This window comes from Hemiscyllium ocellatum, chromosome 14 (assembly GCF_020745735.1).
Source record: "Hemiscyllium ocellatum isolate sHemOce1 chromosome 14, sHemOce1.pat.X.cur, whole genome shotgun sequence".
Taxonomy (NCBI): Eukaryota; Metazoa; Chordata; class Chondrichthyes; order Orectolobiformes; family Hemiscylliidae; genus Hemiscyllium; species Hemiscyllium ocellatum.
In genome coordinates, this window is record NC_083414.1 from 62,026,151 (window position 1) to 62,051,474 (window position 25,324).

Below are 25,324 nucleotides of genomic sequence, written 5' to 3' on the forward strand. Positions count from 1 at the left end.
AATTTTGTTACTATTCCCCAAATGTTAGTAAGGCGGAATTCGCAGAGTCAATTATTTCTGCCGTTGTCTTTTCCAGTGCCGATAATGATGCCTGTCTGGTTTCAATTCTTTGCTGAGACTTTGGTATTAGTAAAACTGAGTGGTTTGCTAGACCATTTGAGAGGGCAGTTGAGAGTCAACCACATGGCTGTGGGTCTGGAGTCACATGTAGGCCAACCAGGTAAGGATAGCTGACTTCCTCCTTTGAAGAACATTAGTTAGTCAGATGTTTTTGATTTTTTTGATAAGCGACAATGATTTCACGGTCATCAGTGGGTTCTTAACTCCAGATTTCTTCATTGAATCCAAATTCTACTGTGCCAGTTTTGAACCCAAGAGTCATGACATGAGCTAAGTTTCTGGATTAATAGTCAAACGAATACCACCTTGCCTAACAGCTGTCTATTCATTCTCAGAAGCAATTGCAGCGTTTTTGACTGCATTCATTGAGGTCGCCATGGGTAAGGTATGTCATGTTCATACTCAGTGGTTGCATCTGAAGGATAGAGATTGTGTCTGAGCAAGTTGGAAATTGCCCATCTACAAATCTGGACCCCTCACAAAATTAAACAAATGCCTCTTTGTACAAGTTGCCTCTTTAACGCTTGCTACTCTACGTGGAACACACACACCCCTTCTCAGTCTTCCTGCCCACATTCACTCAGTAAATTGCTATCATTGCCCAATTGCTGTTTCCAAAACCATGCCTGCCCCAGACGTTATTTCAGATTTAGCTATATTCTCCATGATCATCTCTGCATGCTGCTTGAGACTCTGGCTGCAGCACTGACCCAACTCCTCCTCCTCCTCTCCCAACCTGTTGAGTTCCTCAAATGAACTTGCAGGCACATGGAGGCCTTGGTGGACTATCTCCGAAGCTTCAGGCCTGCTCACTCTCAATGAGTTGTGGGCAAGTGGCCCGCTAGCACTGCATGTACAGAAACACAATACACGTGTAATCAAGGGGAGTCTCCCCATCAGCTTACTAGTCATTGTTCAAGAAGTTGAGACAAGTGGCATACCAACTGGGGAGCTGAACAGAATGTGAAATTATCCTGTGAAATACAGGACAGCTGCTATCCTGTTGACTTGTCTCACCTCCCACCCCTGCAGTTTATTCACATTTTGAGTATTTGTCCAATTCACTCTTCAAAATTACGATTGAACGTGTTTCCACCATCATTTCAAACAGTGGATCTCAAGTCAGCTTTTGAAGCAGACGTGGCAAATTGGTTAGCTTTGTGAGCGTTGTTGAAGCCAGGTTCATTAGCCTGTATTTAATTATCATCTTTGAAATCCTTGATGTATGGTGGTTTATTTTAATCCTTCTTTTGTGGTTTAATGAATCAGTGTTCCAAGGCAGTTCTCATCAGTCCTCATTAATTTTTTTTTCATTATTTAGTTTTAATTAATTATATTATCCTGTATGCCACAAACATTGTATTTGATTTGTAGAATCTGTGCTCTGATCACTTGTTAAGTGGTTTTGCCAGTCTGTCATTTTGCAGTGAAATAAAAAACAAAATTTAAAGTTAGGATATTGTCATCAAATGTGTCGATCTGAAAGTGCTCTGTATTGTATTTCTGTGTTAATACTTTATTGACCTTGTAATGTTGTGGTCTCGTAGTTCCTTTTTTGCCTTAACCTGTTAAAAAAAATTCCTTTGATATAAAGCTGTAACAACTGGTTTCTGAATGTATGACACCATTCCATTCAACTCACTGGAAGTCTTGCATAATTTCCATTGTAAAATTTACAACAGCTGAGTTTAATTGTCGGTCCTGGCCTGTGTTGTCTCTTCAAGGGTAGAATTAATAAGTATCTTTGTGCTCCAAGTCTACGCACAAGGGAAAATGGTGTCTTAACAATTGAAAGCCAACCCGAAAATTTTCTTCATTAACATTCAAATAAGATGGCACAGCTACAATACCATTAATCATTTGTTTCTTTCTCTTTAGTATTCCAATACTTCTCGATTTTGACCTCTGCTTTGTTTATTTTCTTCACGGTTAAAGCAAGCATTCTCAACATTTCTACTTGTGAAGGCCCAATATTCAAAAACTTCCACAAACTCCCTATTAAAACAATACTTTTTTTTTAAGAGTTCCTCTGGTCACATCGTAAAAGCCAGTTCCACAAAGAAACCTCCATGCAGCAAGATGCCACAACAGAAAATCAGATGGATCATGACCTATGATATGCACCCAAATTCCAGGCTCACTTTCAGGGGTGAACATTTGTAGCCGTCGGCAGTGTGTGAGAGATTTGATGCTTGCATCTCCATACCATTGGCTCCCTGTGACTTTGGGGGTTTGTTTTCACTGCCTCTGCTTCCTAAATAGCTAGCCCTCCGTGCTTAGGAAATGAAAGGTGAAGTCATCCAAACTATACTGATAGACACCGATTTAATTAGCAGCCTCATGCCCAAAATCAATCCCATCAATTTGTTGCTCCTCTTCCTCAGTTTTAACATGGCGGATGAGAGAGTGCATGCTGCTCGGCTTTCTGGGAAAATAGCCCACTCTCTAGTGTCACTAATGCCTGTGGGGGAGAAGAGGATAGGGGTATAAGGAAGTGGTTTCGCTTCTACTTTCCTGTTACTATAGTGACTGTGTCACCACATCGGCTCAACCATGCACCTGTGTCCCAAACTCTCCCAATTTTAGAAGGTGGTTTAAAAAAGACAGGGTTTATTTCGACCTCTACAGATAAACAAGGCACCACTGACATCACCCACGATCAGGCTTGCTCTTTTCATTTGATTCTCAAAAAATGTTGATTTTAACAATCTTCCTGCTGCCCTCTTCCCCTCATCCCCTCCCATTTTGAACACCTCACTCTGGGTATTTATGGGACTATTACCATCCTTAAACTGAACCTAGTATCTTGGAACGTCTGTCTCCACTTTCACCAGACTTTATGGTCATGCCTTCCACCTTGCCACTTGCTGGCTCAGTGTAGACCGTGTTTCTCCTTGCACCATGTTCTGAATTTCCCTTGACTGTATGTCCATGTTTAACAAAGCAATGACCCGGATGACGCACAGAAGCTCTTTACACTCAATGAAGTACTTTTGAAGAGTATTCACTGTCATTGTGTAAGAAACATGACAGCCAGTTTGTCTGTCAGTGTCACAATCGGGAATTCACAGCAGTTCATCCTTTTTTCCTCCCAATTTGCTTCTTTGTGGCTCTGCACGCGTGAACATCATTGAGGCATTTGTGACAGTGGTTTACTCACCACTGGGATGTCTTTAGATAACCATCTTCTGGAAAGATTCCTTCCTGTTTGTGCTCATTGCTGTCAACATCCGAGTTGTTATTGGGATCAGTGCTGCCATAAAAAAAGAGCAAGTGATGCAGGCCAATCTTTTTTAAGCCACGTTTACTGGAGTACGTTATATTTCAGTGGTCAGCAATGATGTAATGAAAATGTCAAGTGGACTCTGTCAATTAGAGTTTTATCTAAACATCAGAAATGTAATTCTTGCAGTGGATGATTTCACTTGTCCTGAATTTGGTTGTCTGTTGATTTTATTCACATATAACTTGGGTTAAATGCAACACTGAGTCTCTTGCACTGGATGCCATGAACTCAGTCAAAATGCTCAGAAATGCTTAGAGGGCTAGTACAGACGCAGTGGGCCCAATGGCCTCCTTCCTGATTACCCTGTGATTGTCTGACATGGTTGGATATGCAATATGCTGGAAATATTAAATAGAAGCAAAAGACCCCAGAAAACGCAGCAGATCGAGCAGCATTTTTGAAGTCAGAAACATTTTAGGTCCATATCCCATGTCACAACTGGGAGAAGCTAGAACTGTAACAGTTTTAAGCAAATCAAAAAAAGTTAGGGTAGGAATGGAACAAAAGGGAAGGTTTGATAAGATGGGAGGGCTGAGAGATTGCATGAGGAAAGGGTTATGACACCTAATTCAAAAAGGAAGCGAGGTAAAGAGTGAATAAATATAGGCCTATAAGTTGAATATCTATGGTTGTAAAAATTGTGTAGAGATTGGAATCAATTGTTAAGGAAGTAATAGCACATTTGGAAAATCATGACCTATTCAAGCAGAGCCAGCATAGTATCATAAAGGGAGATCATATCTCTCCAATTATTATAATTCTTCAAAGACGTCTCAACCAGAATGGATTATAGATGTGTTGGTTTTGGACTCCCAGAAGGCATCAGACAAGATACCTCACAAAAGGTTAAGCCTAAAGATAAGAACACTCCATGATGAAGGTAGTATATTGGCATGGATAGAGAATTGGTTGATGGGCAAGAACCATTGAGTGGGGATTAGATTTTTCAGTTTGGTGACCTGTGACCAACAAAATAGTTGGAAAGGCAAGATATAAGAGCAATTCAGGCAGTTTACAGAGAGCTACTGATAGGTTAAGTAAGTGTGCAAAAAGTTGGCAAATGGAATATCATCTGAAAAATCAACAAATTGTTCAATTTGGAAGGGAGAATTAAAAAAACTTAAATGGCAAAAAAACTGCGGAAAGCTGGTAGACAAAACGGGACTTAGAGGTGTTGGTGCACAAAACACAAAGCTGGCACACGTGTAACAAGTAATCAGGAAGGCAAATGGAATTTTGGGCCCTTATTTCAAGAGTATAAGAGTAGGGAAGTCTTACTGCAACTGTACAATGTGCTGGTGGAAAATTGAGAGCAGTTTTGGTTCCCTTACTTAAGAAAAGTTAACATTTCATTGGAGGTATTTCAGACAAGGTTCACTAGGATGATCCCTGGTATGTTGGGTTTGTCTTATGAGCAATGGCTAAACAGGTTGGGGCTCGACTCACTGGAGTTTCAAAGAATGAGAGATGATCTCCTTGAGACATACAGGATTCTTGAAGGGCTCAACAGGCTAAATGCTGAGAGGCTGTTTCCCCTCATGGAAAAGTTCATGACCCAAGAGCATAGTAGATGAGGGTAGGGCAGTTGACATGGTATACATGGACTTCATTAAAGCCTTTGATAAGGTTCTACGTGGTAGGCTGTTGGAGAAAATGCAGAGGCATGGAATTGAAGGTGATTTAGCTGTTTGGATTAAAGAAGGCAGCGAGTGGTGGTTGATGGAAAATATTCAGCCTCGAATCCGGTTACTAGTGGTGTGCCACAAGGATCTGTTTTGAGACCACTGCTGTTTGTCATTTTTATAAATAACTTAGACACAGGCATAAGTGGATGGGTTAGTAAGTTTGCAAATGGCACTAAAAGTCGGTGGAGTAATGGACAGTTTGGAAGAATGTTACAGGTTGCAGGGGGACTTGGATAAACTGCAGAACTGGGCTGGGCAGTGACAAATGGAGTTCAATGCAGCTAAATGTGAGGTGATGCACTTTGGGCAGAATAACAGGAAGGCTGAGTACTGGGTCAATGGAAAGATTCTGGTAGTGTGGAAGTGCAGAGGGATCTTGGAGTCCATGTACATAGATCCCTGAAAGTTGCCACCCAGGTTGATAGTGCTGTAAAGAAGGCATACGGTGTGTTAGTTTCATTCGTAGAGGGATTAAGATCCAGAGCCGCAATATCATGCTGCAACTGTACAAAACGCTAGTGCGGCCACACTTGGAATATTTTGTTCAGTTCTGGTCGCCATATTTCGGTAAGGAAGTGGAAGCATTGGAAAAGGTACAGAGGAAATTTACCAGGATGTTGCCTGGTCTGGAGGGAAAGTCTTATGAAGAAAGGCTGAGAGACTTGGGTCTGTTCTCATTGGAAAGAAGAAGGCTAAGAGGGGATTTGATAGAGACATACAAGATGATCAGAGGATTAGATGGGTAGACAGTGAAAGTCCCTTTCCTAGGATGATGAGGTCAGCTTGTACAAGGGAGTATAACTACAAATTGAGGAGTGATAGATTTTAGGCAGATGTCAGAGGCAGGTTCTTTACGCAGAGTGTGGTAAGGGCGTGGATTGCCCTACCTGCTAATATAGTCAACTCAGCCACATTAGGGAGATTTAAACAATCCTTGAATAAGCACATGGATGATGATGGGATAGTGTGGGGGGACGAGCTGAGAATAGTTCACAGGTCGGCACAACATTGAGGGCCGAAGGGCCTGTTCTGCACTGTATTGTTTTAGGTTCTATGTCTCAGAATTAAAGGATGTCCATTTATGAGTGAGATCAGGAGGAATTGTTTCTCTGTGGGTTGAGAGTCTTTGGAACTTGTTACCACGCAGAGCAGTGGTAGGGCAGTCAAAGGTTACAGGGAAATTACAGGAAAGTTGATATGAGGAGTATCAGATAAGCCAACATTCTGTTGAATGGTGAAGCAGGCTCGAGGGCTGAGCAGCCTATTCTTGTTCCTATTTGTCTGGTTGGTACATGATCAAACAGAATTGAAATCAGTAGAGAAACAGCATGTTACAAAAGGAGGTGTTAATAATGGACAGCTGGTTTTATGCTCTGAGGCACAGAAGGAAGCCATTTGGCTCAGCAAGTCCATGTTGGCTCTCTGTAGAGAAACCCATGCCAATCCCATGCCAAACTATCCCATATTTTTTTATTTCCATCCAGTGTCATTTAGAAATCACTGCCTCTGTTTCCACTGTGCAGGTCGGCAGCCAGTTTTAGGTCATGACCACTCAGTGAAAAATGTTCTTCAGCACATACCCCTGTATCTCCTGCCCAAAGCATAATCTGTGCCCCTTGTCTTTGTACCATCAGCTAATGGGAAGATAAAATTTCTATCATTAAAACTAATCTAAACCTATCATCAAATAAATCAGTTGTGATTTGTTCCAACAGAAATTATGCTAGCTGAGAGCTATGTATTCTCATCCATGGAACTGTTCTGTTAAATCTCCTCTGCACCCTTTACAAGGCCTTGATCTCTTACCTAACATGTGGTGACCAGATCATGTCACAGTACTCAGCACCAAGTTTAGAAGCAGTGAAGTTTGCCTGAGTTTAGGAAGCCTATGGTCTCACATGTGGAATCTTCGTGGATTAGGTTGAAAGGAGTTTTTGGGTCTTTCAAGGGATGTTGCACCCTGCGACACTCGAGCAATTCATCACTATCCTCCATGACCTCCTTTGTGTTAGTGCTGTTTGGAAGCAAAAAGAAAGAAAAACATGATTAAAATCAGCAAAGGAAAAGAAAGCAAAATTGAGAGAGAGAGCGAGAGATGATCTGAAATGGTAATATTCCATGTTGAAGTATAAAATATCTCATTGATTAATAAGGTGCAGTTCTTCAAACTTGCATTGAGATTCATCACAGTATTGTAGGAGGCTAAGGGAAGAAAGGTCAGAGGAAGCTGAGGAATTAAATTGACAAGTTAGCGGAAGCTCAGTGATGTACCCTGTGGGGCTAAAAGATGATATCACCCTATCTTAGTTTGGTCTCTTTAACACAGAGCAGAATTGCAATGTCAGCAGCAAATCAGTAAACTAAATTGAAAGGAGTACACAAAATTTGTGCTTCACTTGGGGCTGGATAGTAAGGAGACCGAGGTGATAAAATAACAAAATTACGTCTCCTGTATTTGTATAGGAAGGTGCAGTGGCAGGGGAAGGATGCTGGGGGTAATTGAAGAATAGATCTAGGCCTGGACTAAGAGGGAACTGTATCCTTTGGAATGCTGGGAGGGAAGAGGAAGATCCATTTGCTGGATGTGTCAGAAATGCAAGCTAATGTCTCCAGAAGCTGGTGCAGTAGAAGATGAAGAGAAAGGGAACCCTATCATGTTTCAGGTATCCTATCACCGCATTCAGTCCAATTGGCTGCGAAGCATTTCTAGCTAATAACTAACCAGAAATGGAAGTCATAGAGATGTACAGCAGGGAAACAGACCCTTTGGCCCAACTCGTGCACGCTGACCAATATCCTAACTTAATCTAGTCCCATTTGCCAGCACTTAGCCCGTATCCCTCTAAATCCTTCCTATTCATATATCCAACCAGCTGCCTTTTAAATGCAGTCATTGTACTGGCCTCTTCCACTTCCTCTGACAGCTCATTGCATATATGCACCACCCTCTGTGAAAAAGTTGCCCCTTATCTCCCTTTTAAATTTTTCCCCCCTCACCATAAACCTATGCCCTCTGGTTCTGGACTTGCCCATCCCAGGGAAAAGACCTTGATTATTTAACCTATCCATGAGGAAATGGAAAAGAAACATTTGACTACCGTCAGGTTTTTCCTTAGTTCATTCGCAGGATAAGGGTGTCGCTGGCTAGGCCGGCACTTATTGCCCATCCCTAATTGTCCAGAGAGCAATTAAAAGTCAACCACATTGCTGTGGGTCTGGAGTCACATGTCGGCCAAACAGGGTAAGGAGAAAAGGACATTAGTGAACCATAGGACTTTCCTGACAATTGATTCATGGTCATCATTTGATTCTTAGTTCCAGTTCTTTTGTTATTATTAAATTAAAATTTGTCCATTTGCCTTGACTGGATTCGAACCCAGGTGTCCAGAACATTCCCTGGGTCTCTGGATTAACAGTCCAGCCATAATACCGCTAGGCCATTGCCATCCTTATTAATTAGAGTAATGTCCAGGAGATAAAATGCTTAATTCTTGGAGCCTGCAGAATATCCCAGGATTGAACTGTAGGAAAATAGACTTGATCATTCCAGACCAGTCTCCCTTTCATTTTAGCGCAAAGACCAAAGTGTGTGATGTTTGTGACATGGAGAGCGCTCGTAATTGACTGTTCTGCCTGACCCATTCTGAAGAGCACATCATACTGCTCCTCTGTTACTCAGGCTACATGAATCAGAAGGGAGAAAGAAAGGGAACAATATTGCAGCTTTATGTGTATGGAACGTGTCTACAAAATGCAAAATATTTGAACCACTCTGATTGTGAGACAGAACTTGTAAACACACCGAAAGGAAGAATGTCAAGTGGGTGTTCCCACATTCCACTCGTCAGCTAAAGACACATGAGGTTGTGCAGTGATGAAGCTGCTGCTGAACTGCTAAGTGTCTCTGATGGAGAACAAAGACCAGAATATTTTTGTGGCCTGCAACATTTCAGCATGTTGTAGTACTGGTGTGTTTGGTTATCAGTGGAATGTCAGAGACTTGACTTGTGTGATGTGTGAGGGGGAGCTAGGACTTGAAGGATAAATGCAGTGCTCCACTTTCCTGATGAGAAGGTGCACTCCCCAAAAATGTCAGGTCAGTGAGACTGCTACCTTCCACAGCCCTGATAAGTAGGCTACTCTCCTTTGAAGCATGGAAGCCCCCAGAACTACTGAATCTCTGGTTTCTTTCAGTTTGATTCGTAACCCGAGTGAAGGATGTAATCTGATGCTCACTGCTGCCTTTGCAATGGGATGTGGACATAACATGTCCTATTTGCGTAGGAGGTTGAGGGGTGACCATATAGAAGTTTATAAAATCACGAGGAGCATGGATAAGGTTTTGGGGTGGGTGGGGGGGGGGGGGGTTCAAAACTATGGGGCATATTTTTCAGGTGAGAGGAGAAAGGTTTAACATGGAAATGAGGGGGCAATTTTTGTAACAGAGGGTGGTTCGTTTGTAGAATCAACTGCCGGAGAAAGTGTTGGATGCTGGTGCAGTTACAACATTTAAAAAACATTCGGATAAGTACATGAAGAGGCAAGGTTTTGACGGATAGGGGACAAACACAGGTAAATGAGACTAGTTTAGTCGGGAACATGGTCAGCATGAACTCGTTGGAATGAAGGGTCTGTTTCCGTGCTGTATGACTCTGTGAATGGTCGGAACCTACTCATATTGCACAAGTTTTTCTATGTTCTTACCACCATTCCTCCTTGAATAGTTCTCTCCTTGAGAACTTAACAGTGCAGACAATGTTAGTGTCACTAATGGCAATGAAGTTTGATGCCAGTTATGTCACACCATTAGAGACGCAGGCTTGAAGCGCATGGAGATTTTTTATGTAATGTGCCATTGTTTCTCAGGGCAGGGAAGAATTAGAAACAAGGAGTAGATGTGAAGATAGATTTGTTAATCATTTTGTTAAAAGGATAATGCTCCACACTGTGCCTATAGATTATTCATAAAATGCAGGAATTATTTATGAAAAGTCTTTAATTATTCTGGTTCTTGGGGCACTAAATGCAGTCTGGGTGCTACCTAAATGCAAGACTTTCTTTCTGTTACTAAGCATTAAAAGCAGTTGTGCTTATTTAAGCGGTTCGCATGATGAGTTATTCGCTTTTTCTAAAATGAGCATTCAAAATTATTCTACTGACCGCCATCAGGTTTAGTTTTTTTAATCCCCTTTCTTTTATATCCTCCTCCTCTTGACTTCTCTTTTATCTGTCTAGTCATCTTTTGATACTACTTGCAATGGACTGAAATGCATCATGAATTTTTCTTGTCAAATTCCAGACATGAGCTCAAGTCTTCCGACTCCTTTGCATCCTAAAGTTATTTAAAACTGTTTTTAACAGGGCTAAGCCATTTACCATGCTGAGTTGAAGGAAGATTTAGGCTGGAGTATTCGAACCATTATACGCAGGGCATAACGAGACAGCACTTTCCTAATTGCCCAAATTGTTTTTCAGACTTAGATCGACAATGTCCAGAAAGTAACTGGTGCATAAAATTACTCAATAAGGCTAGTATCCAGTTAGTTGCACTAAATTCTACCCTTGGAAACTGTAAATGAAACAAGAACCTCAGAAATCGGCAGCAAAATTCAAAATTGATGGATAAACTTAACTGCTCAGCAGCATCTATGGAGCCCTCTGTTTTTGTTTCAGATCTTTAGCATCCACAGTTCTTTATGAATCTTTTTCCAAGTAATAAGAGCGAGGCAGGCGATTTGGCCCTTCACATTCTTTTTGCCATTCACTTTGACCATGGCTGACCTAGTGGGGGTTTAAAGTTCATTTTACTGCCTGTCCTCCAATCCCTGACTCATTTGAGGCCTAAAAGTTAGTCTAACTCAGCCCTGAGCACTTCCAGTGTCCCAGTCCCAACTGTAGTCTGGGGTAGAGAACGTTAAAGATGAATGAATGTCTGCCAGGGCATATTTCTCTTCATCTCTGTCCTAAACGAATCGTCCCTTTTATTGGAAATTGTGGCCCTCGTTTTAGATTCCACCACAAGGGAAACCGTTCTGTCAAATCCCCTCAGAATTGTGTTTCACCTTCTCTTCTCCAAAACACACTGTGTACCATTTTACATCAACTGGAGGGTTTCTGAAGCAAATACTTCTTCCTGTATAGACAGGCAAGAAGGTAGTCCTACAAAAAAAAGCTCAAATATTTTCTTTGTTGTTTTTGGACGGGTGTCTAAATCTTTTGAGAAGATCTGATTTAACTGGGCTGCACAATTCTAATCCCGAGGTGTTTTTGTTTCTCTTGTTCTAGGTTGCAGCAGCCCCATGGTGGCTCCCTGTTAAAAAAGCCAATTGGAAACATCCGGAAGGTCCTGACTCCAACATTGCTGATAGGTAACAACTGAAGCACAGACTATTTTTTAAGACTGAAATATTGTTTTCCTCATCAACCTTTGTGTGTTGAAAACGTCATATGATTTGAAGAAGTGGAGAGAGATTCTTTGACCACATGAATGTCTTTTACCATTGCCTTTTAGCCAACCTTACTGTCTTAGGAAATGATGATTTCCTACATTTCATTTTCTGGTTGGTTCTGAAGTTGGTGGGAAAATCTGAAGCAAAAACACAAGTTGCCGGAAAAAGATCAGCAGGTCAATTAACTACCAGTTCTCAAACATTTGCTTTCGATTGTAATATTCTGTGTTCAACCAGACACCTGGTGGGAGTAGATAAACTTAAAATCTTCAAAGAAAGTGTTGTTTTTAAACTAGGGTGGGGCCAAATATACTTGTGTGAAAGTGAGGACTGCAGATGCTGGAGATTAGAGTCACGATTAGAGTGGTGCTGAAAAAGCACAGCGTATCAGGCAGCATCCAAGGAGCAGGAAAATCGACATTTCCAGCATTCCTGATGAAGGGCTCCTGCCCGAAATGTCGATTTTCTTGCTCCTCAGATGCTGCCTGATCTGCTGTGCTTTTCCAGCACCACCCAAATATACTTGTTCAACCCATATTTGGCAGTCCTTATGCATTATTTACATCCCCCTCACCTCGTTTAAAGCTGGGATGGAGGAGAGCGCATGACTTTGGAAATGATTTAACAAGTTGTGGGTGTTGCATCATTCTGAGTTAGGACTTCCATGTGCTTCTGTTTTACAAACTCTCTTTTAAAAAATGACAATATCATTATGTGTACTGCAGTACACGAGCATTGGAATGCGCATCAATTTTTTTTTGTTACTGTAGAGGCATTTTGCAACCACAGCAAGGAAATTGTCAAAAATCCAAAAGCTGTAGAGGCCACAGGGGAATTGGAAATGTATCAGAACCTAGTAAAATGCACGAAGAGTTTGCCAAGGAATTGTTCTAGAAACTATAGATTCAAATAGGCACCTGGCAAATTCATGTTGGGCGGTTCATTTAATCATTGAATGCTTTTTATAATGAGCTGCTTAAACCATGTATACCTGAAGGAGGGCGGCATGATGGCTCAGTGGTTAGCACTGGGCATAGCGCCTTGGGCAACAGTCTGTGTGAAGTTTGCACGTTCTTCCCAGTGTCTGCGTGGGATTCCTCTGGGTGCTCCGTTTTCCTCCTACAGTCCGAAGATGTACAGGTTTGGTAGATTGACCATGCTGAATTGCTCATCGCGTCCAGGGACGTGCAGGTTAGATGAGTTAGTCGTGGAAAATTCAGGGTTACAGGGATGGGGTGGGTCTGGTTGGGAGGGTCAGTGTTGTATCGATGGGCCAAATAGCCTGCTTCCACACTGAATGGATTCTAAGATTAAGGCATTTGCTATTTGTCAGGAAACCTCAGTGATGAATCACCTTGCTGGCCTGAAGCTCACTCTGTATATCAGTGTGGTTCTTATCTATTTATAACACACATTTGAACCTGATCTTTGTATTTGACGAGGTCAGAATATTGAACTTTGTGCATTAACTACTAACTAACTGCTCCTTGTTCATAGACTAGGCAGATTCAAGAAATATCACGGAACAAATATCTATTAGTTTCAGAATGTTTTAAATAAAAAAAACTCCAATTCACAGAAACATCACAATCCAACAAGCTCATCAGCAAGCAAGCATTTGATGGCAACATGTTATGGTCTCAGCCGTGTCTCTTGCGTGGTACAAAAATTTGCAAGTGCTAAAGAACTCAACTGCAGCCTTCACCTACCTACATTCACTGTTGTAAAATGGGTGCAGATACACAGTTTTTCATTGCTGATTGGAATGGAAAATCTGGACTGTCACACAATTAGAGTCATAGAAATGTACAGGTTGGAAGCACCTTTTGTCCAATTCATTCATACCAACCAGAAATCCTAAATAAATCTAGTCCCACTTGCCAGTATTTCACCCATATCCCTCTAAACCCTTCCTATTCATATATCCTTCCAGATGCCTTTTAAATGCTGTAACTATACAGGCCTCTACCACTTACTCTGGCAACACATTCCATACACACACCACCCTCTGCGTGACAGTGTTGTCCCTAAGGTCCTCTTTAAATCTTTCCCCTCTTGCCCTAAACCCTCTAGTTTTGGACTCCCCCACCTCAGGAAAAAGACCTTGTCTATTTACTCTATCCGTGCCCCTCATGATTTGATAAACCTCCATAAGGTCACCTCTCAGCCTCCAGTGCTCCAGGGAAAATAACTCCAGTCAATTCAGCCTTTCCTTATAGCTCAGACTTGGTTGTTTTCATGTTTGTCATCTTTTCCTCTGGATTTTCTGTCTTGACTATAAGAATATCATTAATGGCTGACCATGTCCTCATTTAGCTAGTGCACCTTATTTGGGATAATATCCCATGGGTTATTTATTTCCTGTGCAGCAGCATACTTATTAGTATTAAGGTTTATTTCTAATTTGTAGACTGTGATAATTGTTGGAAAATCCATTACAGTTTTTTTGGAATGTTCCAACACTATGTAAAATATTGAGATCCATCTGAGTTTATTTACAACAGCAAAGTACTTGATAATCAATGTAACATTGGTAAAGAGGAACTGCCTTCAGTAAAGCCATTCTCATTATCTCGTCATGGTTTTCTCTGCTGATGTTAATGCCGATGTCACTATTTCTTCATGCATTGGATTTAATCTTCTGTGCTCAATTGTAGAAACATAGTTGATTCATTCTTATTGATAATGAAGGTTCCAGTGAATTCGCAGTTGTTTAATTGTTTGAGGCCACCTTCCTGATAGATTAATCCAAATATTCTAATAGTCAGACTTTGAACTGCACAAAGTAAGGCAGTTCAATATTTGACCAGGCCTCTATGCTTACTTTCCACCCTACCAACCTCCACATCCAAAGCATCATAAGCCACTATTTCAACCACCTCCAACAGGGTACCACCATCAGAAGCACATTCACTTTCCCTTCCTTGTTAGCATTCTGCAGGGATCATTTTTTCTGGGACATCCTGGTCCATTCCTCCTCCTCCACTCTCAACACTTGCCTGTTTGCCGCCTCATTAGTCAAGGCCCCAGACTCTCCTTCCACATTAAGCAGTGATTTATATGCACTTCATTCTATCTAGTCTTGAGTATTTGCTGCTCACAATGTGGTCCCCTGTACAGTAGGGAGATGAAATGTAAACTAGGTGATCGCTTAGTGGAGCACCTTGGCTCAACCTATAAAACTGACCCCAAACTTCCAACTGCTTGTCGCTCCAACACACCATCGTGTTCCCTTGCCAATGTTTCTCAGGCATATGATGCATTATACCAGTGAGGGTCAGCGCAAGCTAGAGGAGCAGCATTTTATCTTCCCCCTAGCTACCTTACAATCCTGAGGATTCAACATTGCATTTAACAATTTCAAAGTATGAACACCTCCCTCCAGATCCAATACCTCAGGTCCTGTTCTGCTTGGGTTGCTTCCAGCACAGCAAGCCCATTATCAACTATTCACTGTTCCTGCTGTCACCTGTTCAGCATTTACTTATTCCCCAGTTTACTGTCAAAAATCCCTGCTTGCCTTTCTCTCCATCAGTGTCTCTCTCTCTCTCTCTCTCCTTGCTCCCTCCCTCTCTCTCTCTCTGGTCATCTCGTAAATTTATTCGACTCAGTCTCCCACCCCCTTCTTCAGTATAACTGCCACGATTTCTCAGTTGCTTTTCATTCTGATGAAGGGTTACTGGAATTGTCATGTTAACTCTGCTTTTCTCTCCGCAGATGTTTCAAGATCTGTTGAGCTTCTCCAGCACTTTGTTCTTGTTATGCTCTAACTGAGTTAAAGATTAATTTTGTCTGAGGACCAACTACTTAGCAGTGGACTGATTGGTGGTAATTAGTGGCATGTGAAAGTTGTAACTGTTATGGTGAAATACTGCATGCGATTCATGGTCATAAAGTGTTTCTTTGCATTTCAGGATGGATCACCCAGTTGTACATGTCTCTTGGAATAATGCAGTGGCGTACTGCACCTGGGCAGGGAAAAGGCTGCCTACAGAAGCTGAATGGGAATATGCATGTAGAGGGGGACTTGAGAACAGGTAACTATAGAACAAAAGCCCATCTTTGTTATTTGATTTCAGTTTCATTTTACAATCTGTGGTATAAAAGAGAAAGAAATCAAAGAAAGTCAGCTCCCAAAGTAATTTTTGGGAGCTTAATATTCCAATAACATTGGGAAATAGGAAAGCAGGATGTTTTTTGGCTTGAACTGTTAACTTACATTTCATCAACTACTTAGCTTTTCAAGAGAAGCTTCACACCACCCAGGGTAAAGCAACTGCTTCATTGGCACTATATCCACTCCCTTCAATGCTCAGTAGCAGCAGTGTGTACTCTCTAGAGTTTGCACTGTGGAAATTCACTGAAGAATTTCAGACAGCACTTTACATACCCATGACCACTTCCATCTGGAAGGGCAAGGACAGCAGATACATGGGAACACCACCACCTTCAAATTACCCTCCAAGCCACTCACCATTCTGGTCTGGAAATAGATCGCTGTTCCTTTTCTGTTGCTGGGTCAAAAGCCTGGAATTCTTGCTCTAATGGCATTGGTGGGTCAACCCACAGCAAGTGGACACTGGTGGTTCAAGAAGGCACCACCTTCTCAAGGGCAATTAGGGTCAGGCAATAAATGCTAGCCAGCCAGCAAGGCCCACATCCCACAAAAATAAAACAAAACCATACTCGAGGAAATCTTTTCAAATGTCTCAGGTCATGAATGGAGATTTTAAACCACCTTCTTTGCATTTTCTCAGAAGGTTTCAAATTTCTTAAGTTCATTCCAGGGTAGCGCTCTCAATGGAAATTAAACTCGAGCAATAAATGCCTGCTTAACCACTATTTTCTTCACCTTGTTAATTTTTTTTTAAAACCAAGAGCAAAGTTCAAGGTTATTATGGGAAGAACATGAAACTTAGATGGTAAAGCCTCTTTCAGTAAGAGCCATACAATCTACTCCACTTTGGAAAGAATTCACGAGACTCATTCCTGCAATAGCAGGTTTCTCCTACAAGAACTGATTGAATCGACTGGGCCTGTACCCATCCGAGTTCGGAAGAATGAGAGGGGATCTCATTGAAACATACTGAATTCTGACAGATCTGGATTGACTCAATGTAAGGGTATGGGATGGAGGGATACAGAATAAGGGGTCACTCTTTTGGGTTACGGGATAAGCTATTTCAGATTGAAGTTTCAGAAATTGCCTTAACTCAGAGGATGGTGATTCTGTGGAATTCTCTACCACAGAAGGGTGGGACCACCAAGTCACTGATTAGATTTATGAAGGAAATAGAGGGTAAAAGTACCCAGAGGTATGTGAAGAAAGCAGGGGTATGTAGAGTTGAAATAGAGTATCAGTCATGTTTATTGAGTGGCAGAGTGGACTCACTGGGCTGAATAACCTCCTCATAATTTCCTATGTTTACATGGAATATCATGCTTCATCAGGTACTTGGCTGTATACATTTATATATTTCCAAATATATAGAAAATTAGTGCCTGACTTGACATCTAAAGGCAGACAAATGTCTTCCAAGCTGGTTTTTCTACTTGTTATCTGCAGTTAGTGATTGGTTTGATATAGTTCATCTTTCACCTCTTTTAAGTATTGTTTGGCTACTCTCTACACAGTACAATCGAGGCATGCATATAACACAAAATGATAATACCAAGAACATTTGATGATGGAACATTAATAAATCACTCGATTGGAATTGTTACCTTATCTTTCCATGATTTGATCTTGTGAAAAAGAAATCCGTTTTTATTTTGCAGCCACCTTGAACATCCTCATGATACTGTGGGGTAGATGAAAAAGTGATAAGATAGTAACTGAGGTTTGGAAAATACTCTGTGCCACTTGATACCACATTCAAATCTCTGCCATATTAGCAGGTAATATTAACATATTCACTGGCAAATGTCCTCTCAAGCTGACTTGCATAATATAAGTTTGAGGACAAAACTGCCAAAATTCACTGATTATGTGAAACTTGTCCTGATAGTGCACAAGACCATTTGTTGTGTCCAGTGCTGCTACAGGAAAGATGTTAAATTTGAAAGGGTTGAGAAAAAAATTTACAAGTTTGTGCTGGGGTTAGCGTGTTTGAGGGAGAGGGTGAATAGGCTGGGGATTTTACACTGTAGCGTCAGAGGCCAAGGGGTCACCTTTTAGAGGTTTATAAAATTGAGGGGTATGAATAGGGTGAATATCCAATATCTCTTTCCCAGGATAGTGGAGTCCAAAACAAGAGGGCATCTGTTTAAGGTGAGAGGGGAAAGATTTAAAAGGGATCTTTTTCACATAGAGGTTGGTGCATGTGTGGAATGCGCTGCCAGAGGAAGTTGGAGGCTGGTACATTACAGCATTTAAAAGTCATTTGGATGGGTATTTGAATAGGAAGGGTTTGGAGGGATATGGGTTCAATGTTGGTAAATGGAACCTAATTAATTTAGGATACCAGGTTGGCAAGGGCTAGTTGAACCAAAAGATCTGTTTCTGTGTACACCTGTATGATTATATGACCTGTTGAATCAGTGTCAGATATGGTAAATAGAAAATTTGACTTTCAGCATGATTATTGCAGTTGCATAGAATTGAGATAACTCTGATCCTATCTGAAATACCATCAGGAATGTAGCAGTTCACTATAATACCTTGAGTTTAGTTGGAGTGCATGCGGACATAGGATTACTGATAAGGGAAGACAATGGAGCCTGTCTTGGTTCATTAATTAAGCAACCCAGGACTCACTTATTGCAGCAATCAGTTTATTTCTTCAATAGTTCCAACATTTCTACATCCATTATCCAAGATGAGAGTCAGTTGCAAATATTTCTTAGCCTCTTGCATGAATTGAAAATTCAATTACGTCAGTCCTGAAGTCATCTTTTGGTGAATTTATTCTATTTTGCTCAGCATACTGTGATGCTCCCAGAATGAAAATAGCCTGTGGACACTTGCGATCTGAGGTTACTTCAGCATGAGATAATAGTAAGAGCTGTTGAAACTTGTGGAATCATATCCCACTGAGAGCAGATGTATTCACAACATGAGAAGGTTATCATTGGCAGGAGAATTCTATGTAGTTATCTCTATTAATCTTTCAGTGCATGAGATTAGTTTATCAAATTGCAATTGTATATTTACAAAAAAAAGCAGTAGAAGGCAAACCTGGCAAACAGATTTGGCCTTTGATCTGGGAAAATGGCACTTGAAAGTTTATGATTTCAGGGCCACACATTATTCTAAAAGCCATTGTGGGGAAAAAGAAGCCAAGGTTATTTTTTTGATTTAGATATAAAATCGTGCACAAATTTTTAAAAGTGTGATTAAATTAGCTAGCTCCAAGTGTGATTTTCATCTGCGCATTGCTAATGAACTCATTCTCTTTTATGTGCTTGATATGAATTTAATTAATAATGTTGCAACCTTCAAAAGCAAACAGTCTCATCTCTTTTCCCCCCCCTTCCTTTGTTTCCTTTACTATTAAAGCGATTCCTTTTTGCCTTTTATGTTATTTTCTCTCAACAAGCTAGCCTACAGGCAAGAAGAGTACCATTCACAAACCCCCTTCCAAAATTGGTCTGAGGCTGTCGCTCGGTTTGTGCAGTTGTTTCTTGCCCACCCCAGATACACTTGAGTTGAATGTTCCCCCTTGTGTGGTGGCAAGGCGATTTGAACAACACCACTCTGTTAATCACTTTTTTTAAAAAACGGATTTAAAATATTTGTATCTCGTGCCTTTAATGAGCCAAAATGTTTGAAGGTGTTCCACGGCTCTAACCAAACTGTTAATTGGCTTAAAACTGTAACTTTTAAGAAGTGTAAGTTCATTTCATAAGAAATAGAAGCAGGAGTAAGCCATTTATTCCTCAGAACCTATTCCATTATACATCGTGGCTGCTTTGTTATGGTCTTAACTATAGATTCCTGCAATCTGCAGCACCTCTTTTGTTAAGATGGATCTTACTAAGAAGATCCAAACTCGGGTGATATCATTTAGGCAACATGCACATTTATTTAACTTTGTGTGTCCCCACTGTGTTGCATGCCTACTTTGAAAGGGTGAACAAATTCTTGCTTTTTAAATTGATCTCCATGCAGAAATGCAGCTTTAATATCAGTTGACCGACACTCTAAAACATTTGTTGCATACTAAGCCAACAACAAAATCAGAATTGCTTTTCCTCCCATCGGTGAATCTACCCTTGTGTCTTGGTCCCTTAATTTTCCTTGTACCTAACCTTGCTTTAGCCTGAAGTCCAATCAAGGAACTCCTTTTGGGTTCATATCTACCAAAGTGTTAGGGCTGCTTATTCCTATTCTGGCATATCTGTGTACAGTGCAAATTGTCTGCAACTCCATAATTCATGTTGCTTGGCATCTTTTATTAACTTGTTAACTAATTTGTTTATGGCCACTAAGAGTGGCAGGTGACATGGGCTTCCGCTCCCAGTGGTGTTCTTATTTGTAAAATATTTCTTGACATTATTTAACTTTTTCTCCACTGTGCCTTCTAACTTTTCCTGGACTGCTTCAGTTTGATCTCTCTCTTTGATTAATAGGGTATTTTTCATCAACTCTTTCTCAGGGAATGCTTGCTCCTGGACCCTCTGTTTGACATTACTCTGTTTTCTTGCCTTTCAGCTTTGTATTTCATGTTCCCAACCCATAGGTTGAAGCTGATTAGCATCCTGCTCTGTCATTCAGTAAGATCATTGCTGGATTCTATCTGCCAATTTATTTACTCAACTTATCTATAATCCCCTTTCAGCCTCTTTGTCCTCCTTACAGGTTACACTCTTACCTAACTTTGTGTCATCAACAAACTTGAACACATAATTCTTTATTTCTTCTTCATTAATATAAAGAGTAAATCGCTCAGCTAGCACTCCCCTAATTACAGTCTGCCAACATGGACTGAAGACTTAGTGTCGATGGGAGAACTTGTATACAGTTTGTTGCTTTCCTTTCTGCGTCTGATGATAATTAGCCCATCCAGTGCTAAATCTGCTCTTCCAGACCTGTCAGTGAGCTTATTCAAAACTTGTCAAAGATTCACTTGTTCAGATTGTGACATGTCTGTCAGCAATGCCTAGGCTTTTCAGTTGAACTCAAAACAGCTCTGTGGCTATTCTCCACCAGTGAAAATCAGTCCTTCTTGCTTTCATCCCAACTCCAGAATGTGCAGTGGTATTAGGTGACAGATACAGATTCATCAGTAGCATTGAAAATTAGATTGGATAAATGTTTGAAAGAGGAACCATTGCAGGGATAAAGAGAAGGGAAGTAGGGAAGAGTACCAGAGAGGGATGGGCCAGATTGTGTTTTGAATGATAGAGAAGAGACAGAGCCCATATCCTCACCAGTACACATCGAATCTTTGCTCCTGCTTGAAGCAAGCGATGTCAATGGCTGTCTGAAAACTTTTTAATACGCTTGATGTCAATAAATAAGAGCTTCCAGTAAGACACTTCAAAGACCAAGCCAAAAGTAGATCCACATCCACTTTGCTCCCAAAGATGTGCTTTATCCTCTGCTCCAAGGTATGGTCTGATACACCATCCAGTAATGTTGCTGACCAGTGCAACAATCACATTGTATGTGCAAATGTGCCCACAGTCCTAACTATATATTAACATAACTGAGTGGTTGAACAAAACTCCTCATTATCCTGAACATCATCTGTCTGTTGTAAGTAAGGTCAAGCTATTATGCTGGAGGATTTTTGTCAGTGCAAGGATCACCCAACATTGAAAGCCCATTTCCATTGGGTTTTTGCTCAGTTATGTTCAAGGTCAGGGTAAGTCTCTTGAGAGTTCTACTTTTTTGTTTTTATAACTTCAGAAATAGACTAAGTTGAGGAGAATCTACGATGCTGTAAGCTGTCAAGTTAAGTTGGTCTTAACGTTGCCCAATGTCACTGTTCCTTTAATAAACCATCCTTTGTGAATAAGGGTCAGCTCCCTTCACTTCAGCAGAAGGTCCGATAACACCAATGGAGCAAAAGAAATGTCGCTCTGATAAACTCGGATCCAACATCCTTTCAAATGATTTTCTCTGCACGTCATTTTCAGATGAATTCAAGGTTTTGACCTAAAAGATAATATTGTTAACTCAGTGGAGCCCAGCTGACTTTAATCCAGAGGTCTGGTAGATGTAACGTGGACTTGTGTGTGTGTGTGTCTAGTGTGTGTATATATATTACGATTTCATATTAGCATCAAACTGAGCAGTTGATTTTCTTTTGGTCTGTTTTTTGGAGGCTAGCAATGATGGGATTTATACTGTTTTTGCAGTTTCGGATTGACATTTACTGTGATGGAGTTTTGTAGAAACTACTGAGAAATTCCAATTCAGAGTGACAGTGCTGACCATCTCTGAACATTTTACAATCTGATAAAGAAGGGAGAGCCTTTAAGGCCATGGGTTATAATGTGCTGGCATAATCTTATTTCAAAGCTCCTTTATGAAATTAACAAGAACTGCCTATAACTTGTATTAATCTGCAAGACTTCAGGTTATTTTAGACTGAATTACCCGGCAATGTATAAGATCTTCCCAGTGTGACAATCTTTTAAAATACCACATTCAATAAACAGCTGGACTACAGCTCGGATGGTACTTGATACATAATTGGTTGATTTTTATGGAAATTCGATGACATCAGAAAACATTGATGGTTTTGACTGAATGGACGCCACATCCATAAATATTCACTCCCTTCAACACTGTTCACTGGCAGCAGCGAGTACAAACTGTGAGAAGCACTGGAGAAATTTGAAGGTTCCTTAGACCACACTTTCCGAGTCCACAACCACTACCAATGAGAAGGACAAGGGCAGCTGCAAGTTCTTCTCTAGGCAACTCACTGTCCTGACTTGGAAAAAGGTCATTCAGCCTACCAAGTCTGCTTTGCCTCACTGTGGGATCATGGCTAATCTGATAACCCTCAACTCCACTTTTCCTGCCTTTTCCATATAACCTCTTGATTTCCTCAGTGAGTAAGGATGCCTATCTCAACACGGAATATACTTAATGACTCAGCCTTGACAGCACTCTGTGATCAACATGGGTCAAAATCCTGGAACACTTTCCAACAGCACTGAGGGTGCACCTACACTAAGTGATTGCAATAGTTCAAGAAGAGAGTTCACCACTACCTCAAGGGCAACTAGGGATTGGTGATCAATACTGGCTCAGCCAGCGACCCTCCTCATCCCACGAATGAATTAAGAAGTCTTGTATGATTTAAAATTCCACAGCCTCCTGTTGGCAATGTGTATATTAGTGCATTCTAAAAGGGGATCTCTGCTGAGTCCAAGCATCGTTGTTCCAGTTCCCCACTCCACAGTTGTTTCACATCCTCTTACATTAATTACTCAGAGGGGTGGGGGAAGCACATGGCCGGGTAGTAGTCTTGTTGCTCTGGTGAGAGATCACACAAGAAAACCGGATCGCTTGTGTATTCCTTGAAGGGAACAGAAGACTCATTGCCAAACCCAGCAGGGGTGTGAGTGCCTGTTTTTATTTTACAATCGGTTGGTACTGCACCACTCAGCAAATAAAAAGTGAAAATGTTGACACTTCCACAAGGCCAGTGTTGTCTTATGATCTATTCAACTCTACACAAATCATGCAGCACAGAACGAGGCTGTTCATCACGCCCATGCCAGTTCTATGAAAATGATCCATTTTGTCCCAACCACCATGGCTTTGTGATTTATCCCTTCTTCAGATATTTATCCAATTCCATTTTGGAATATTAATCTGGAATCTGCTTCATGCACCCTTCCAGACAGTGGATTTTTGCTTGCTGCAGCTCACCGCAACAAGCATTTTCTTTATATTCCCATTTTGTTCCCTGTACCAAACTCTGCGTCTGTAGTTCAAAGTAGTTAGAATTATGTCTCGTCACAGCCCACCTTCAAGATATATCCGATGGCTTGACGTAAGTTTTTTTAAAATTGTTCTTTTAAAACTGAGGCTTTCCAACATAGATATCTATAGTAATATATAAGTGAGGGTCATATCAGTGATCCAGTGTGATCTTTTGTGAATGTTCAAGATGAAAAAACATTGGGAGACTCAATGGATTTGGAATTGGCTGAAAGGTGGGAACAAGAGGGTGATGGTTGGAGGGGTTATTTTTGAGACTGGAAGCCTATGTCCAGTGAGGTTCTGCAGGGTGTTGGGGCCCTTGCTTTTTGTGGTGTATACATAAATGATTTAGACTTGAACATAGGAATGTTGATCAATAAGATTGCAGCTGATGATAAAATTGGCAGGATGGTAATTAGTGAGGAAGATAGTGTTAGATTTACAGGAGCGTATACACAGGCTGGCCAGACTGGCAGATACTTGGCAAACGGAATTCAAATCAGTTAAGCATGAGATAATGTGCAGGACAAGTAAGGCAAGGGACTACATGATGAACGACAGGTTCTTGGAGAGCACTGAGGGTCGGGGGAACCTTGGAGTGCATGTCCATCTGCCCCTTAAGTTACCAGGACAGGCAGATGAGTATCTGAGGAGGCATGGGGGATACCTGCCTTTATTAGCTGAGACATAGAGTTTAAAAGCAGGGAGGTGGTGCTGGGGCTGTATAAAATGTTGATTAGCTCATAGTTAGAGTATTGTGTGGAATCCACATTACAGGAAGATGTGACAAAACTGTAGAGGGAGCAAAGGGGTTTTACCAGGATGTTGGCTGGGCTGGAGAGTTTTATGAAGAGAGATTGGACTATCTGTGGGTGTTTTCCTTGGAGCGGAGGAGATGTGGGGCAGACATGAATGAGATGTATAAAATTAGGAGGGGCATAGATAGAGTAGACAGGTAGAGGGATAGATTTAAGTTAGGGGGCAGCACGTTGAGAGTAGATGTGAAGAAAATTATTTTTAGCCCCCCAGAGTGTGGTGGGAAACTGGAGGCCACGGCCTGTAAGAGTGGTAGAGGCCGAAACCTCATGACATTTAAGAAATATTTAGATGTGCATTTGTGATATCAAGGCATACAAGGTTGTGGAGCAAGTGCTGGAAAATAGGTCTAGAATAGTTAGGTGATTGCCTTTGGTCTGCATGGACTCGATGGGCCAAAGAACCTTTTTCTGTGCTGTCGACCTCTGATTGTGTGACCTAATGACCAGACATCTCACTTTCTCATTAAATGTCCTGGCTTTCCAGCAATATCTTAAAAATTGTTCGAGCATCCGAGTTTTCACACTTCCATTTCCTTTTAATAAAAACAGAGGCATGGGGGTTTAGAATCTGTGTGCAATTTTGTCCTCCATGTTGTAAGTATCCATTACATTGCAGTCCTTGTGACAGACTGTACCCCTACCTCCCACTGTCTACTTGGCATCTCTGAAGGAATTGTCGCTGCCGTTGTGGCACTGATGGCTCATCGGTGATGACAGCTTTTAAATGATCTACTGAGTAATGTTACCAGCTTTGGCTGGGTGTATTCCAGGAGAGATCTTCACATGACCACTGACTGCCAACTGCTTCTCTCCCAGGACAACTATCACGGAGCTTTGCTTTCCTACAGGTTTTCAATGTGTCCTGATTTTGATTATAGAATGTCGGGTCACCCTATCCTTATGCCATTCCCTCTGTCGTTTTTATGTTTCTTTGTATGTGGCTTGATCTTTGAGTGTCAATAGACATGTCTGATTTATGTCTCAGTGTGTTGCAACTGTTTATTTGCACTGTTTGCAATAGTAGCAAGCATAGCAGAAACAATGCTGTTGTGGCTGCACCCTTCCGCCTTTCTTTGATG

The 25,324-nt window shown here is 41.2% G+C and overlaps 1 protein-coding gene across 3 annotated transcripts in view; it reads left to right on the forward strand.

Moving 5' to 3' along the window:
* sumf1 (sulfatase modifying factor 1) overlaps window positions 1-25,324 on the forward strand; it is a 163,707-nt gene that overhangs the window by 50,093 nt on the left and 88,290 nt on the right. For all 3 annotated transcript variants that reach the window (XM_060835733.1, XM_060835734.1, XM_060835735.1), the window contains 2 exons: window positions 11,377-11,459; window positions 15,455-15,577. In XM_060835733.1, the coding sequence (XP_060691716.1) occupies window positions 11,377-11,459; window positions 15,455-15,577 (206 nt within the window). The remainder of the gene's footprint in view (window positions 1-11,376; window positions 11,460-15,454; window positions 15,578-25,324) is intronic.